An 18950-nucleotide genomic window follows, 5' to 3' on the forward strand; every position below is an offset into this window, starting at 1 on the left:
AGTGGTGCTTCAGGTTAAGAACAGTTTCAGGTTAAGAACGGACCTCCGGAACAACTTAAGTACTTAACCTGAGGTACTACTGTACAGGTAAAAAAAGCAGCCAGGGGTGATTTTATTTTATTATAAAAATATTTATATACCACTATATAGGTAATTTTAAAAAATCAAGATGGTTTGCCACAACCATATCTATACACAATGAGAAGCCTGCAAAAATTTACAAGCAGAGATCATCTGTTATTACAGGAAAATATTTTCTTAATGGCCTGCATAAGCCAAGTGGCAAAGAAAAGTGTTCAGCAGCTATTTAAAGGTTAAAACAGAAGGCGTTTGCTGAATCTCTGTTAGGAGAGCAAATGGCCAAGAGGTAAAAAAGGCGAAGCTGTTCCGTCCCCAATACTCCACTTAACTCATATGCTGCCGAGATCTTGGTTAAAGTGAGGAAGTAGACATGGAAGTGTCACATCCAGTTTGGCCTGTTTCTCCTGTTTTCATAAGGACTCAGTTTCAAATAGTGTGATGGGATCCAAATGCAAAAAAGAGGGGAGTGCTGCAAGTGTGGAATGGCGGATGGTGGAGTTTGAATGAGTTCAAACTCCATTTGGTTACAAAACGCACTGTGACCTTGGCCCAGTCTCCTCCTCCAGGGCAGCCACACAGAAGAGTCCAGAAGGTTTTGCTTATTTTTAAAAAATAATGGCAGAATGCCACCTTGACTGGACCTGGATGAACTGCTTTAACGGCGATTGGTTGAAACAAATTCGATACGCCTTGGCTAGTGTTCACACTCCTGCTTACTGTGCACTCATTGTGTTTCCAACGCTGGGTTTTTAATCCATGTTCACATAACATTATCCAAAAAGGAATATGGATCCTGTACTTTCTATAAAATACTCCTGTCTGGTGCTGTGTTTCTCAAACCAGCTTTGCACCGATTGGAGTCCTGACACTACTGGTTTTCAACTAGTGTGCCGTGGCACCCTGGGGTGCCTTGAATGATAGTCAGGGGTGCCGCGGGCAACACTGGCCTCTGTTCCTCTTTACTTCCCTACCTTCCTCTGATGGCCTCTTTTGTCTCTGCCTCCCAAAGGCTTGCACAGCAGTTGGTTGCAGCAGGCCTGGCTTGAAGCTGCTCAGGTGAATGGTGCATCTGGGGCTGGCCAGGGGGTGCTGCCCAGGCCCCTGTGGGGCAGTGTGAGGAGGCACCTTTCTTTGGGGCAGCTCAGAGACCAGGACCAGCAGCTGCAGCTGTCCAAAGGACTCTTAAGGAGAGGGGAGAAGAGATGTGGATCAGGGAACACTCCCCAAAGGGTGAGGGGCTGCTGGCTCTGCAGGCAAAGGGTGACATAACTGGGTTCCTGAGCCCCACAGGGGTGCCACAGAAGGAATGTAGTTGGACAAGGGAGCCATGGACCCAAAAAGGTTGAAAACCTCTGTGTGGCGTTTGCCTCCTAGGTGGGTCATAAGGAAAGGGTTAAATGTGTGTGAAGTGATCGGCCAGTGGGAACCCAAGGGGAGGAGTTAGAGTTAGAGTTGGTGTTGTTTGGAAGTCAGTTGAGAGTTGGGAGTTGGAGAAGGAAGAGGGAGGATAAGTCTGTGGGTTGGTCGAGTTCTGTTGTGAGGGAGTGAGAGGAACTGTTAGGTGGAGTCAGATAGTTAGTTGGGATAATCGGTTTGAAGTTGTTAGGAACGCATAGGTCAGTAAAGGAACTAAGATTAAGAAACTGACAAGAAAAATTAACTGAAACCATAAACTTGTTCATGTTTATAACAATAAACTTGATTATTTGTTAATGTTAACAACTGTCTGGGCTCCATGTGTACCCGAGAGAAACGGGTTGGTGGCAGCGAAGAAAGCAATCACAGTGGTGGCACAGGGATCAATAGACCGTCGAACGTCCGGGGACCCTGTGTGATCGCCACACTCTGCCTTAAGCTATTCCTAATTCTTCTCTAGCATAACCTCCATGTGTCCTGGAAAAACCAGGACATCCAAACCAGGGCATCCAATTTCCCCCTGCAAAAGCACTGCAGCCATTTTGGGCACTGCGATCTTACCCGATTTTGTGCCGAGCTCTCTCCCTTTTGGGGGGGCAGCAATCTCATGTGGGTCACATGACATATGTGGGAGCATGGCTGGGAAGACACACATCCTGGTTTGGGGAACTCAACATGTTGGAGGGTATGCTGTAGTCAAGGTGTGAACACCTTTGCACAGAGTAAAAACACCCTGCTCTGATAATGCTCCTTTGAGTGTGCACAAAGACAAACAAATCTGACACTAAATAAGCTGTGTTGATGTGAAACGAGGTTGGGATGGGCCGAGAGATAGCTGTGAAGTGCATGCAGAAAAGCACTGCATGAAACATACCTTTTCTCCAGCATTTCAAGATTGGTTTTGTTTTCGTTTTTTGTCTTTTTCATTGGATGCTTCTCCTGTTGTGTGTGTAAACCATGGGTAGGAAAACTAAGGCCCGGGGGCCGAATCCGGCCCAATCACCTTCTAAATCCGGCCCATGGACGGTCCAGGAATCAGCGTGTTTTTACATGAGTAGAATGTGTCCTTTTATTTAAAATGCATCTCTGGATTATTTGTGGGGCATAGGAATTCGTTCATCCCCCCAAAAAAAAATAGTCCAGCCCCCCACAAGGTCTGAGGGACAGTGGACCGGCCCCCTGCTGAAAAAGTTTGTTGACCCCTGAACTCAGCCACTATTTCTCAGCCTAAGCCACTTCACAGGCGTGATATGCGATTAAAAAAGAGGCTGTAGATATATGCTGCCCTGAGCTCCTCTGAGGAATGACGGGATAAAATAATTGCTAGACTCCCTGCTTCAGTAGTTTAAGCCATGTACTGGGAAATCCTCCAGATATAAAAGGCTTTGTACATGTGCTCTAGCCTCAGCTGGGCCAAAAAGGAGGGCACAAGCTGACTGACCCACCCTCCTTTGGTTACAGGGTTACCTCAGGTTTAACCCAACCATTTGTTCAAGAGCCAAGAACGATGTTTTTCATGTTATCATATATCGGCTGAGAGAAAGGATGCTTGCTCCCTTCCTTGGGTTATCTCTTTTGAAATGAATGTTAACAGCTAGCTATGAATTTGTGATTTCTTTGTCATAACTTGCAGGATGTTAAGAATGTTATGTGTGTGACACAGAGAGAAGGGAATTGGAATTGAAACAGCCTACCTGTATGAAGGACTGGAGCCCGTGACTTTTCTGTTTATGCTTTTATGATTTGGTGGTAGGCTAGAACAAGGGATGGAGGAGAAATTTGATTCAATTCCCATTTAAGACAAACTCACCTAACAGACCTATAATATATAAATTTAATAAATAATAAATACAGTAATAATAATAATTCATATTTTTCAAACCAAACTGAAACACAGCCAAAACACAGTTGAAAGCGAAACACAGATTTTTCATTTCTTTGAAGGATTAAAAAAATTACCTCAGAAATGTGGAGAACTAAATTTAATATTGGTAAAATGAGAAACTGAAACAAACAAACAAAAAAGAGGAAGAAGAAGATAGACCGCTTCATCCCTTTTTGGTACAGTCTACAAACTCTCAGTTTCTTTTGAAAATCTCGAAGGATGAGCCACATCTTGAGGAATGAACTCCTGTTGCCACGACTACACTCAGATGTAAACACTAGGTTGAACAAGTGGAACCTTATAAATACCTTTGGCATTTACATGCTACTTGAATCTATTTTGAATAGCCACATGTCTGTCAGTTATCCTTCTTAGGAGTTTCCATGTACTGTAGGAGCTCAAAGATGGTGTATGGCTAAGAAGCATTCCATAAATAGTTGTGTTTGCTGTTGTAACTGCAAGCGTCAACAATATGTCATGCATGTTAAAATAACAAGACATGTGTATATCAAGATTATTTTGAAATAGCAACACAATAAAGAAAAATACTCTTAGTTCACCACAACCATAAACTTCAAAAGCATTTATATGGAAAACAGAATCAAGCATTTAAAACTAGCTTCTTCTTTTGTGCTGACCTGAAAACAAATACCTGTACTGTATACTCAAAGTGAGATTAAATTGTACACTTAAAAACATGTGTTACTGAAATATTTGATCACCACTCATGCTTATTTTATTTATATAACAAGTTTGAGCAATGTAACTGTTGGGTGGATTTGTAGCTTGTTGATCGATCAAATACAGAGTGCTCACTAATGGCTCCTCTTCACTTTGTAAAAAAATGACAAGTGGGAGGCCGCAGGGTTCTGTTCTGGGCCCGTTGATGTTCAACATCTTTATAAATGACTTAGATTAAGGCATTGGGGGGATGCTCATCAAATTTGCAGATAACACCAAACTGTGAGGGGTAGCCAATGCTCCAGAAGACAGAATTGTGATTCAAGATGACCTTAACAGAGCTGGGCCAAAACCAGACCTTTTTTTTAATTTTAAGGTGCTGGTACTGTGTATTCTTGATGCCAGAGGAAGCCACCAGGGCTTAGGAATTTGCCTCTCCCACCAGCTTAAGTTTGATAAGTAAATTGTTGTTGTTATTGTTTAGTCGTTTAGTCGTGTCCGACTCTTCGTGACCCCATGGACCAGAGCACGCCAGGCACTCCTGTCTTCCACTGCCTCCCGCAGTTTGGTCAAACTCATGCTGGTAGCTTCGAGAACACTGTCCAACCATCTTGTCCTCTGTCGTCCCCTTCTCCTTGTGCCCTCCAACTTTCCCAACATCAGGGGCTTTTCCAGGGCATCTTCTTCTCATGAAGTGGCCAAAGTATTGGAGCCTCAGCTTCAGGATCTGTCCTTCCAGTGAGCACTCAGGGCTGATTTCCTTAAGAATGGATAGGTTTGATATTCTTGCAGTCCATGGGACTCTCAAGAGTCTCCTCCAGCACCATAATTAAATAGAGTTTATCTAATAAGCTTTTATTCATGTGAGAAAGGATCAAATGTACAAAGACCATTGCTTTCCTCTGTGGAAAATAATTTGGGGGATTTTTTTTTAAATATACCATAGACTGCCAGACTAAAAAAAATGTACTGAAAAAATGTACTATATTACTTTCATGGGGTGGGATTCACCTGACAAACCCTCTCAACTGATGCTCTGTGCAAGGTGTCTGCTTACACAACAGGGCTCCCCAATCTTCTCTCCCCCTCCTGAAATTGGCTGGGGTGGGTGGGTAGGGGAAGCCCCAGAACAGCACATGGGGTGAGAGGAAAGGGGGATTGTTCTGGCTGGCAAGTTGATGTGCTTGTGTAGTTTGAATGTTCAACATAGTGCAGCAATGAATTCCACCCACTATACATAATCATGTGATAAAATTATCATCGGCGTTAACACACAAAAGTTATTGTTATGATTATGACTATATTGTATGTGAAGCAGTTTATTAAGAGTTCATTTTATGATTTCTTTATTCAGTTCTTGCCTAATAATACAATGCATTTTAATAAAAAGAAGACTCTTTTTAAAGCATCATAAATATTTACTAATAATACTTAGGCAAGGATTAAGGTCGGAAATTACCTCACGATTGTTTGAACCAATGGGAAGTTTTTTCCTTAAAAGATGTCGGCCGTTAAAAAAGAGAAGAGAATTAGAGTTTGTTATTTCTTTTACAGAATTATCAATTAAAATCTATATTGTGATTCAAAACTCTTTTGGCTCACTTCTTCCTATACTAAAACAAACTGTACAGCCCACTCCTTTGCATGCCTTGTCTGAAGGGAAATTTATTAAGTTCAATGGCTTGTATTCCTAAGTTACACTCAGAGTACAGCCACTGAAATCAATGGGTCTAAATTAGTGATGGCCATTAATTTTAGGATTGCAGCCTAAAGCATTTTACCTAGCTGTCTTGGATATTCAGGTTCACTGAGTTAAATCATCCCACCTTTGTGTAAATACTTTTAACGTTTGTTCCATTCTATACATTTGTACTACTGCAGTTATTGTTTCCAGAACTACCCAGTTTCCTAGCAAGAGAAAGCTTTCCCATACAATGAGTGGCTTCCTGGTGTGTTTAGTGTATACAAGGTACAAGTATCATTTATACTGAAGAGTGTCTGTGCATGTGCACAGGAGTGCACGTGTGGGCATGTGAAGTACTTATTTGCATACCTGTGGGGAGGGAGAGAGGCTTAAGTATTTCCCACATTGTACACCAAAGGAAATTTCTAATCAATTAAAGAAATAAAGAGCATAAAATACAAGCGCGAATATATGGGCACCCACTTACATGCACTTTTTTTTTACATCGTTGCACAACCTAGGAACAGTTGGTTTAGTTTATCACTCTAAAATGTCTCCCTTTGGATTTATGAGCTAAGAGTGCTCAAGGGTTTAGTGTCCTGACATCTCTTTAATTAGCAGTCTCCTGGATCCTTCGCTAAGAAGACACTAAGCCAGCGGACTGCTGTCAAATCTTAAGGATTTCAGAAGGTTGGAAAGCCACAGAGCAAGCCTACAGGTCTATAGCCTATGCCTATATTCTATACAGAATGTGCAATCTACCATTTTCCCCTTAGAAGCAAAGTTCGGCTTTTGGCTGTGATTGCTGCTGCTTTGATGGTGATGGAGGTGTGAAGCGGCGAAAAAGCTACCGAGCAAAAATGGGTGAGATAAGTAAAGATGATGTCGAGAAATACCTGGAGAACAACCCACAGTTTGCCAAGGAGTATTACGACAAAAAACTGCGTGCGGAAGTAGTGGGAAGCGTCTTCAAAGTCAACCCTGGGGATGTAAAGGATGGAATCTCCTTCAAGGAAATGACAAAGCTGGAGGAATGTCAGGTGCTTTTTGAGCTGATGATGGAAATCCAGGAAGAAGCCAGCTCTGTGGAAAAGATAGTGCACAAAATCCTGCAAAGGTTGGCACAGTTGCTGGCAGCTGACCGGTGTAGTATGTTTATTCAACGTTCCCGCAATGGTATTCCAGAAGTGGCTAGCAGGCTCATGGATGTCACCCCTACTTCCAAATATGAGAGCAATCTGGTGCCTCCTGAGAAAGAAGTCGTTTTTCCTCTGGACATTGGGATAGTTGGGTGGGTTGCTCATACCAAGAAGGTATTTAACATACCAGATGTAAAAAAGGTAAGTGAGAAAGCTTTTCTGGGTTTGGTGTAGGGTAACCTCCCTCCGCTCCCCTTTATGTGAAAGGCTAGTCAACATTGTGCCCTCCAGACACTGTCAGACTACAACTCCTATCTTCCCTGACACTCTGGCTGAGGTTGTGGTCCAAAACATATGGATGATACCACATTGGCCACCCCAGTTTATAGTTTACGGGGCAAATGGAATGAAGGAATTACAGGACCGTTCCTTCAAGAGCCAAACCCATATCTAGACATATTGTTGGAAATGTGGAGGGGGGAAGCTTTCAGTCAATTAACAAATTTCCCGTATTTACCCTGTGTGTTAAGAAAGTAAATGCAAACTTGGGAGTTGAACATCCAAACAGTGGCATTCACATAGATAGCGAGGGAGAGATTCAGAGCTGATTTCAGCCACATGTGTGAAAACTATAGAGAGTTTTCAATCTCTCAGGAATAACCACCTTAAAATACCTTAAAAGGGAGAAACACAGGGCTGTCTGCCTGATCCTCTGCAGAGTTAGACTTAGGTGTGCCTAACTCTGTTTTGGATTGGTCTGTTTAGTGGGTCACAAGTTGTGTAAGCTTACAGTAGCCACCTCCACTCAACTGCTTTAATCTGGAGCAGTCCCAAAAACTTCAGTAGAGACTGAAATAAATGGGATGCAGACCTGCCAGAGGCGGGGCTAACACGAGGCTCTGCATCCAGTTTCAGGTATTGGGCGCTACTGAGAGCAGTACTGTTGCATGCCCCTCAAGTGTCCCAATTTTCCAGGGACAGTCCTGGAATTACAGAAGCCATCCCACAGAAGAATAGGGTGTCCCTATTTTCATTGGAAAAATGTTGGTGGGTATGCAGTTGGAAACAGGCTGATTGCAACTCCAAGGAACCATTCACTGCTGTGCCCTTATGCAGCTGCCATTTGTTTCAATGGACCTTGCACAAGAGAACTGTCTTGATGCCTTGTAACCTGGATTAAATAATAGTAAGGAGAGGACATACCAGATTATAGAATCAGACTGCTTTGGCTACAGGCTCATTATGACCTGTTTTGAAACTACTTTCCACAACCAAAAATATACCCAGATTTGAGGTAGGAAAGCTAATATACTTGTGAAATTTGAAATCATGCCATATAGCACCTGTCTCGGTATTTTGGTTCTGATTGCTGGACCCATTTTCTATGGCAACCAATATTGTACTTACTGCCTGTTACCATCAACAGAGGCCTGTGTGGATAATCTTTTTAAATTCATAAAGCAGATTACAGGAGAAAAGATCGACAGGACCAGAGAATATGTGCATCTCATTAGACTAAGCACTGATATTCTAATATTATTGAGTAACTGTTGCCGCTTGAAATATAGTATGCTCTACATTTCGGTACCAATGATATTTGGATATAATTAAGAAACAAACCAACCTAGGGGCATGGTCCAGTTAGATATCTCCTATTGAATTTAATGGAGCTAAGCAGTTTTTTTGTATTTTTATCTTTGACTAGATTGTGCTCAAGTTTCTTTATAAAGCAGGAGAGGGATGAGGTGTGTTTTCTGTGTCATTTACATTTGCTAACGCAACATTCAGTTTTTCCTTTTTCTTTAGAATATTCTTACAGTAACTGGAAGTTCATAAAAGAGCAAAAAATAAAGTTTTGCTTGTCACTGGCATTTTAAAAAAAAATGGTAGCTGTATCATTTTATGATGTATCATTTATGATACAATATAATTAAAACATGAAAATAGAGATTTTCATGTATTAATTATGTGTATTCATTCACAGTGGTTCTCAAACATGGAAAGCCAAATATTAACCCCACCATCCATTACTTGAGGTTTTCTATTTGACTTCCATGTCTGGGAACTCTGCATGTAGTCTTGCATTCACTAGTACTTTAGCCTTACAATTTTGCTAGCTGTTTTTTTCTCAGTGCTATTTTTCTAGAAAAAGAGGTGCCGGAACTTACCATGAATACTTCCCTCCTTCTCTTAGAATAGCAATGGTGCCCACCTGAGAGGTGCCGGAACTGAGTTCCGGCGAGTCCGGCTGAAAAAAGCCCCGGGATTCAGGGGACTGGTTAAATGAAAGATTCAAAGGGTAGCCTTGACGGGATGTGGGGCTAAACACTCAAATGGAAACCGATATGCTGAACCTGCTCTGGAGTGGGGCGAGGAGATTCTTCTCAAACACCTCACTCAGAAATCCCATTGATGTCTCTGGGAAGTTACCTAAGGGAGGTCTTCAAATATGGGGCTTTAATCAGTAACATATCCATTGCTGTGGTTAATTATATTAGGAGTCCTCAGTGCTTCTACTTGAAATCCTTTAAACATTATTAAAACCCTATAGCATTACCGTCTTTGGAAATCTTTGAGGTTCCAGGTAGGGGATTATGAACTGCAACCAATTCCAAACAGATAAAATGGATGCAAATTCTAAAATGGCTGTCTTTAAAAGTTTCCTGACTAGCTGCCAGGGGTGCAAACTTGTATAAAATATTGCGGGGGCCCAGGTAAGCCCTGCCCTGAATAATTGACCACATGATACAGTGCACACACACCATTTGAATGGGAATACCCATCAACTGTGGGGGAGCCCAGCCCTCTCAAATATTTTATTTTGGGGGCCAAGGCCCCCACAGCCCCTAGGAGTTGGCTCCTATGCTAGCTGCCAAGTCACAAGGAACTGAATCATACTTCTGAGCAGATATGTTGAAGACTGTACTGCAAATGGTCTTGATTACATGCAGCAACATACGTCTGGGTTTTCCTGGACATATCCGGCTGCAAAATGGCGTCGGGGCGGATTTTTGCTGAATTGGCAAAATGTCGGGGAAAACCCATATTTGGGAATATGGCAACCCTAATTAATGTCATTGATGAAATCCTTGGAGAGAACAGTATTGTCACTGCAGTAAATTCTATATTTCAACCAATCAGTTTCAGTACTTTTGCCCAACTTATTTCTTTCTTCTTTCAAATGAGAAGCTTGCAACTGAGCCAGCAGCAATTCCCTGAGGGGCCACTTTTGTTTGCCACTCATCAGCTCCCACATAGGTGAGAGGTTGCCAGGGCAACTGACCTTGTCAGAAGGCCAGCTGAAAGGTCTGGATCTGTTGCCCACAACCTCTTCCTCTTCTCATTAATCTAGCAAAACTAAGAGCAAACCAGAGGTGTGAACTGGCACCAGGATAAGAGTAAAAGTTCATTTATGAGGCATTCCTAGGCCTATGTTTCTAAATATTGGTTGCCACACTTGCAATCATTTCCTTCTCTGTCAGAGTTAACAAGAGACTATGCTATTTTTTTCTAGAATTATTTCTCCTGTGGAAAAGGAGAAAAAAATGCAGTGGGAAAATATTCCTGAAATGTTCTGTCCTTTTCAAGATAGGCATTTTAGAACTTACAACTATTTTATCAGTTTGAATTCGGTTGTTGTTTAAGTAAGCCCCTATTTTTACAAAGAGACTTGTGGCTCCTTTAAGACTAGCCTTCTCTAATTTGGTGCATGCCATGCTTTGGACTACATTTCCCATCATCCCCAACCAGGAGTGGGCTGGGAGTTGTAGTCCAAAACATAATGAGAGCATGGGGCTGAGGAAGACTGATAAAGACTAACATAGATATCGAGGCCTAAACTTTTGTGAGGGAAAGATAATCTCGTCAGAGGCATGAAGATTATCATATATGGCAGGTACCACAGCATTCTTTTGTTGCTTTTCTAGCAACAGACTAGCATGGCTACCACTTCGTAATTTCCCTGTTTTAAGAAATTACTTTAAGGAATTTTAAGTTAATATTTGGGGCAAGAGTTTTAGGGTGTTTGTGCATGGAAGATAGCCTAATGGAACCTTCCGGAATATGCGCTGCTCAGAAAAAAATAAATAAGCAAGGAAACAAACAATGTGTTGCCATTTCTCGCTATACACAGAGAGAAAGACACACAGAGTGCATGCATTCCTATTGCAACTGTTACATGAAATGTGAAACAGCAAAGATACACCATTTATTATAGCGTAAACATTTTAAAGGCCTCAGTCCGTTTCAGTATGGTTGCCTTCCTCCATGTCATTTTTCTGGCCTTGAAAACAAGCAAATGAAAAGCACAGCTATTTAAATAATTTCACATGCCTCACTTCCGTATTTCTGCAGGGCAGTTATAGAATACTAATAAACATTTCAAACGTTAAAACTAATATATTAAGGAACCCGATTCAAGAATCTTTAAAGAGCTGAACAAATAAGAAACATAGCTGCAGCAAGGTAAAATCCATTCTGAGAACATTTTAAAGGACCCGAGAAAATATAAAGGTAGATAAAGACACAAAAGCAGGCAAACCTCCCTGAGGTAAATGTGAAGGGACAGCAGCATGATTGAAAAGGTCCTTTGCCCAATGGCTACCCATGTTACCTTAGAAGGCAGGGCACTGGAAGAAGCTGACATTATGTCAGGATTGAGCCACAGGAATTTCAAGTGAGACACAGAATTAATTAGATACAGGGGTTTTTCCCCAGCCAGAACTTCTGTCACTTCTCATGTGGGTGCCTTGGCATTATAAGAGAACAAGAGAGGTATTCATGGTGAGTTCCAGTACCTCTTTTTCTAGAAAAATAGCACTGCTTAGATGGTTTTTAAATAAATGTATAAAAAGGAAATATCTACTTGAAATGACACCTTTAGGGTTAAATAATTATTCATCCATTTAGTTGTTGTTTTTTAAAAAAGAAACATATTCATCCTGTTATGCTTAGAGCAGCTTAAAGGTAAAGGTACCCCTGCCCGTACGGGCCAGTCTTGACAGACTCTAGGGTTGTGCGCCCATCTCACTCTATAGGCCGGGGGCCAGCGCTGTCCGGAGACACTTCCGGGTCACATGGCCAGCGTGACATCACTGCTCTGGCGAGCCAGAGCCGCACACGGAAACGCTGTTTACCTTCCCGCTAGTAAGCGGTCCCTATTTATCTACTTGCACTCGGAGGTGCTTTCGAACTGCTAGGTTGGCAGGCGCTGGGACCGAGCAACGCGAGCGCACCCCGCTGCGGGGATTCGAACCGCCGACGTTTCGATCGGCAAGCCCTAGGCGCTGAGGCTTTTACCCACAGCGCCACCCGCGTCCCTTAGAGCAGCTTACAGTGTCATTAAAATGCAAGGAGACCCATAAAATAGAAAAACGGTTACGTAAAACATTGTTTAGCTGTGTTTTATGGTATTTACAGGTGTGGAGAGCTCTTGTTCAGTGTCCTAGCCAATCAGTTAGCCATACCCTTTCCCCGGATATTACATTCCATTCCCACTCTCCCGTTTTCAAAATAGTCTGTGGCCACTGAGCATGCCTAGTCTTCATTGGGCTGCTTTGGGGGATCCGCCCTGCCCCCCCCCCCCGCTTTTAGGTGGTTATATAATTATTTTCCTATTTCTGAAAACCTTGGGATTCTCCAGAGCTTCCTGGTTCCTCTATATTGTGCATGGATAGTGCTGTTTTGACTTCCTGGGGATAAACAATCAAGAGAATGAATTTGTTTTTAAGACTTGCTGTTGCCAGTTTTATCCTTTCACTTCATGTAAATCCAATACTGTAATATACTTTTGATATGAGTCTCAAAGTATTCTGGCTTTGTTTAATAAGCACAGAATTTTCTACTTTCTACCTGAAACTAATGACTATTAGGCAGCGTTTCCTGGGACCGAAAACTGCACATCCTGTGTTTGAACCTACCATGCAGCTTTTAAGAGGCATGGACTGCTTCCAGACGGGTGGCTCCTTGGGCTATTAAATCATTGCCCTTACTTTGTAATCTGCAAGTGATTATATTCTAGGGGATATTGCACTTTCCCCTGCATCTTCACCCTGCTATGTTCCATCTACACAAGTTAGCTTGAATAGCTAACTCTAGATAGGTTAGGCAAAGGTCCTATTTACCTGAGTGACCACTTGGAACATTCTGAGTGATCCTTAAAACACACACACAATTCTTTCATTAGCTCTAAGTGGTTATTCATTTAAGAGTGGTCTCCCATTACTAGTCATAGGTTTCTTCTTCAAACAGTTTAATGTTTCTGGTGGATCATAAAGGTTGATTGGAAATTTTTGATGTGGGGCACTGCTGAAATACTGGTGACTGGAAAGGTTTTTTAGTGAGTTTTATGGGGCTGAATGCCTGGGCCTCCTTCAAATTCTTGGAATAGCTACAGTAGTTTCCTGGTGAGGTGATAGCCTGGGTAATGGGCCATTAAGGAAACAAAGGAAGGGGTTCTGTGTGATACGGCAAAGGGGTGGGTAGTTAGAAAGATAGAGAGTTGAAAGTTTGGATTGAGGTGAGCTAGAAGATGTAAAATAAACTGTGGGTTGGGAAGCAGGCAGAGAGAGCCATGATTGATTTCTGTTTGAATACAAGGCTGCAGTTATGGGGGAAGCGAGACCCGCTTGGGGTGTTAATGCTGTGACACCCTCTATTGTAGACACAGGTTGTATACATGTTCAGTGCTTTTTTTCTGGGGGGATCCAGGGGTATGCATACCCCTAAACATTTTGTGAATCTTTGTACTTTTGGCCATTTACTGTATTTATTTTCCCCGATTTGAACTATAAAATGGTGATTTTCTTGAGTCAAAATGAGAGTACCCCTAAACATTTTTTTAAGAAAAAAAGCACTGTATATATGTAAATAAACCATATATGATAAAGACACCACAGTCTCTGTTGTAGCTCATTCTGAAGGAAATCTCGCACTGCTTGGAGATTGCTATGCAACAATAGCTTTCATTTAAGCAGTATTTTGCTAATATTTTAATATTAGTAAATAATATTTAAATAAAATATTCAAATATATATAGGAAGAAAAGCATTTTAGCACTAATTAAAAGATGGATTTAAAATAAAAAAGCACAGGGCTATAGAATTGTGGCCTCTGCAAAGATTAAGGTGAATAGGTTTACTTGCCCGATATGTCAAGACCACTTTCTACCTTAAACTAATGACTAATGACCTCTTCAAAAAGACAGAGGGGTAGCACTAAAGGCATGTGTATCTGCGAAGATTGTGCTAATCTACTCAAAAACATTGGACTTCCTCTGGTAAGAAAAAAATATGGAAGAAACGCTGGGGAAACATAGGTTTACAAACAGCTGATAGCAGAGTGTGGACCTCCAGGAAAATGCAAGTGAACAAGGTGTGGAGATTTTATACCAAACATCTAGAATGGAAGCTTGATAGACTCATGTCAAGATAAAGGCAGGAACTCTTAACGGAAAACAAAATATCAATAGAATTTGCCAAGTGGGTTGAAATATCCATTTTTAAAAACTGGGGATTTTCTTGGTGTTCATTTATCCTGAGATTATCTCCCTAAAACTTGGACAGTTACCAGTAAATGTGAGGAAGCACCTTGCCCTGACTAATGGTTCAGAGGGTTAAAGGAGAGGCCTAGACCTTCACCAGTTAGCTTAGAAACAGCATCTGTTCCCTTCCCCCAACAGGGATTACTAAGAGAGAGAGAGCGCTGTTGATCACAGGAGCTAATAGTGTTTAATCCTGGATTTAATAGTATCAGGCAAGAAGAAAGCAACCATGCCCACTGACCTAACAAATGGTTAGTCAAATGGGACAAATGAGTTGTTCAATTAGTTGTATTTCATTTCTACTGGAATAGCCCTTGGCTGCAGATAATGTTATCCTAGTACCTTCACACCAGGACTATTGAAAGAATACAGGTTGTTTAGTACCATTTAAATGCAGTGGTACCTCAGGTTAAGTACTTAATTCGTTCCGGAGGTCTGTTCTTAACCTGAAGCACCACTTTAGCTAATGGGGCCTCCCGCTGCTGCTGGAGCACGATTTCTGTTCTCATTCTGAAGCAAAGTTCTTAACCCGAGGTAATATTTCTGGGTTAGCGGAGTCTGTAACCTGAAGTGTATGTAACCTGAAGCGTATGTAACCCGAGGTACCACTGTACAAGTATCTTCTAGCTGGTGATAGCATGCAAATATACAGACATTATATTAATCTGCAAGCAGCTACTCAAGTAATGGGACCTCAATGGAAGATTGTGGTATGCTTTCTCAAAATATGTACAGTTTTTGTAATTTCTAGTTAGAAATAAAGAAAAGAAGAAAGGAAAAGAAGTATGAATTCGTCCATGAATGTGGATACCTCCAATGCCTAGTAGGGATGGAAGGATCTGTCAATTTCAGTTCTCTCCGTTTTTCATTTTTCCGATCTTAAATTCAGGTCTCCACATTTCCGCAGCAGTCGTCTTGAAAATTCACCAACATTTTAGTGCAAATTTCTCCTCATAAACACTTTTCCCTGTTCAGTTTTGACTAATATACACATTTTTGCAAGCAATTCCTCCTAATATAATGGATTTTTGAGTTTTATTTTCATTAATGTATTCATTCTTATGCACACTTTCCCCTAATATATGTGTGTATTCTTTGGTTGGAGAACTGCACAGCAAATTCTGGATAAGTGTGAATTTTGAAAGATGCCTGTTCTCATATTGTTTCAGAAAGGGCAAATTTGACAGATTCGCCTTTAACTGCAAACTGAATCAAATTTCTCGCCCATCCCTAATGCCTAGTTGTTGTTGTTTTTTAAATCTGCCCCAATATATCCTGTCTTCCTTTCAGGTTTCAGCCTCAATAGGAAGTCATGAGAAGTTATTATATCTGCATATATTTAAACAAATTAATATAAAAAGTGTTAAAGAGCCTTCTCTCTCTCTCTCTCTCCTTCTGGAGATGCTAATCCTGACCTATACTTCAGTCAAGGAGAAATAAAGTAAGGAAGTTGTATATATACATACCAGGAATGCTTCTCTGTATTAATGCATATTCTGTTATGCAGTTAACAATATGTGGGTTAGTATTTTTCATCTTTAGACTTTAATCAAGACCTTTTAAAATTAGTTTATTCTGAATTTTGTTAGAATCTATTGCTTGATAATGGCCTGGTTTGTTTGATAATGATAAGCCAGCTGCAAAACATAAGTCTCCCTGTCTGGCTTGGAGAGAGAAGTTGCCAGGGTTATAGTGGGTGATGCTGTAAGTGGAAAGGCTAGCAGTTGTTTCTGCAAGTGGTTCTGGGTGGGTAAAATTGGGCAGAGCGCCATCCTGAGGAGAACAAGCTATAACAACGAGGCCCAGGCAGCATAGCTGATACCTCTGCTTGTAGGTTCAAACTTGTTGCACTTAGGAGAGCAATAAAGCACTTTCTTGTGAGGTGAATGCTGGGAACTCTCTCCATCTAAAGTCTAGACTCAGGTTGTAAATATGTGTATATAAACCATATTTCATAAAAACACCACAGCCTCTGCTGTGCTTAATTGTCCAAAAGGAAATAAAGCCCTTTGTAAGCCCTGGGAACTCCCTGGAATTTTGTCACCGCTTTGCAGAGATTGGAGGTGGCGTGTAACAATATATATACCATATTTCACCACATACTGGTTGCCACTGTGTAATAGTCCCTCCCCCCATTTTCGGACCCCGAAAAAGGCCCCAGAGCATTCCCCACATAATAGTTGCAGGGGTAAGCTGCAGCTCGTGCTGCAGGATACCCCAGCCAAGAAGGGGAAGCAGCAGGTGAGCAACCACCTCCACTACCCGCCTGTGGACCCCTTCCTTCAGCCGGTAATTCACTGCATAACGGTCACACACCCCTTTTTGGAAAGGTAAAATCGGCACAAAAATATAACCATTACGCAGTGAAATATGGTAAATCCAATGAAATTAGTATAGTAGTACCTGAAGTACCACCTGCCTCAGAACAAAACTGTAAGATAATTTAGATTATCTGGGGAAATTCTACTCTTGGCACCATACCCTTCAGAGTATCGCACGGTGATGACCTAAATACAGATTTTATGCTGCTGCCCCTGTCATACCTTGGAAGCAGCAACCATCAATTGCCTCAGACATCTTGTAAAGACTTATATTTGTCTCAGACATCTTGTAAAGCCCTATGTTTTATTTGCTTTTTTATACTGCTGTTTAACTGATTTTAGGTTGTATTTTTCTTTTAATGATATATATATTTAAAATATTGCAAACCACTTGGAGATTAAAAAAAATATATTAAGTGGTTTATAAATTCTTTTAGATACCTAAGTCAATGTTGTGGCTTAGAGATCGGCATTTCCATTCCAGCTTTTGGCCGCTGGGGAGAGAAAGGGTTGTTGCTTCCCTATTTATCACAGTAATACAGTGGAGGTCTATCTGATGCAGAAGGGTGAAACATAAGCTGATCTTCGGCACCTAGAAGGCTAAGATTAAGAGAACCGTGTTGGGAAGGGAGTTTCCAATGAACAAGGTCAGGGTTGGTAAGCTTAGTGAAGGAGGAGGGATTTATGCCTGCTCCAATATTAGAGCAACTGCATCATCTCAAAAACCAAAGAGCAGGTGTGGTGTCAGCCCTTGGCATCTGACAGCTGTTGGATCCCACCCTGCCTCCTTCCCTCATGGTGAGCACCACCTGTCAGGTCTCCTCTGATGATGCTACCACTAATCCTCCACTGGCTGGATTTTACTACATAAGACACTATGGGACATTGCATTTTGGGAAATTTTAAATGGTAGCCACTCAACGATGACTAGTGCCAAGCAGCTAATTGGCTCCCATTGGAAGTGTGCCAGCATGACTGCCAAGGTCTGCTGTTGTGCTGCTGTCATGAGGCCCCAATGGAGTGCTTAAGAGTGGCACTATGCCAAGGAGGCCATCGGTAGCCATAACTATGCTGTAGGCCTGCTCAAACCTGGTGCTGGCCTTGCCTGTGATCAACATAATGGAGGGGTGTTTCTAGGACTTAGGTGAAACTGTGAAGCTTCCTTGTTGCTTTGCTACTGGATGTTGCTCCGTATAGTTAAAGCTATGGTTTTCCCAGTAGTGATGTATAGAAGTGAGAGCTGGACCATAAAGAAGGCTGATTGCAGAAGAATTGATGCTTTTGAATTATGGTGCTGGAGGAGACTCTTGAGAGTCCCATGGACTGCAAGAAGATCAAACCTATTCATTCTTAAGGAAATCAGTCCCGAGTGCTCACTGGAAGGACAGATCCTGAAGCTGAGGCTCCAATACTTTGGCCACCTCATGAGAAGAGAAGACTCCCTGGAAAAGACCCTGATGTTGGGAAAGATGGAGGGCACAAGGAGAAGGGGACGACAGAGGACGAGATGGTTGGATAGTGTTCTCGAAGCTACCAGCATGAGTTTGACCAAACTGCAGGAGGCAGTGGAAGACAGGAGTGCCTGGCGTGCTCTGGTCCATGGGGTCACGAAGAGTCGGACACGACTAAACGACTAGACAACAACAATTGGATGTTGCATGTTTTGTAATCTTCTTGCATTTATAGTACTGAAATGTGATTTTTTTGGGGGGGGAGGGAGTATGTTTTTATATTTGCTATTGTTTTGCCAGTGACTGATTTAGGGCAACGCAACCAGTTCCGCCACACTGGGCGCCAAGGCTAGGGGGTGTTGCAGAGCGCTGCAACTATGAAGTAGTGAATTGAGCAGAACAGAAGGCGAGATGTGGTGGGTCCTTGCACAGGGTGCCGCTGAAAATATGGAAGACCAAGGTCCACCCCTGGTTTTGCTATGTTATTGTGAAAATGTTTTTGCAGTGTTTGTTTGAAATGTATTCCTGTTTTCTTCATTGTAAGCTGCTTTGAGCATGATTTGTTTTTGTGGAAAAGTGACATACAAATCAAGTGAATGAATGAATGAAAGAAAATAATGTAGTGGTAGGATCCCATGATCTGCAAACCTGCTGTGAGATCAAGGAGATGATCCAAATCTCTGATGTTGGACCAATAATAATAAAACTGATTTATATGTACAGTATTCCTCAAATTCCTGATAGCTGAGATG

General features: G+C 41.8%; 1 protein-coding gene across 2 annotated transcripts in view; it reads left to right on the forward strand.

Moving 5' to 3' along the window:
* Positions 1 to 6575: 6575 nt before the first annotated feature.
* The window catches only part of PDE6C (phosphodiesterase 6C), a 41552-nt gene continuing 29177 nt past the window's right edge, over positions 6576 to 18950 (forward strand). The window contains exon 1 of one of the 2 annotated variants that reach the window (XM_077930454.1): positions 6576 to 7087. In XM_077930454.1, the coding sequence (XP_077786580.1) occupies positions 6608 to 7087 (480 nt within the window). In that variant the 5' untranslated portion in view covers positions 6576 to 6607. The remainder of the gene's footprint in view (positions 7088 to 18950) is intronic. The other variant, XM_028729767.2, reaches the window with a different exon arrangement.

The sequence above is a fragment of the Podarcis muralis genome, chromosome 6 (assembly GCF_964188315.1).
Source record: "Podarcis muralis chromosome 6, rPodMur119.hap1.1, whole genome shotgun sequence".
In the NCBI taxonomy this organism is placed as follows: Eukaryota; Metazoa; Chordata; class Lepidosauria; order Squamata; family Lacertidae; genus Podarcis; species Podarcis muralis.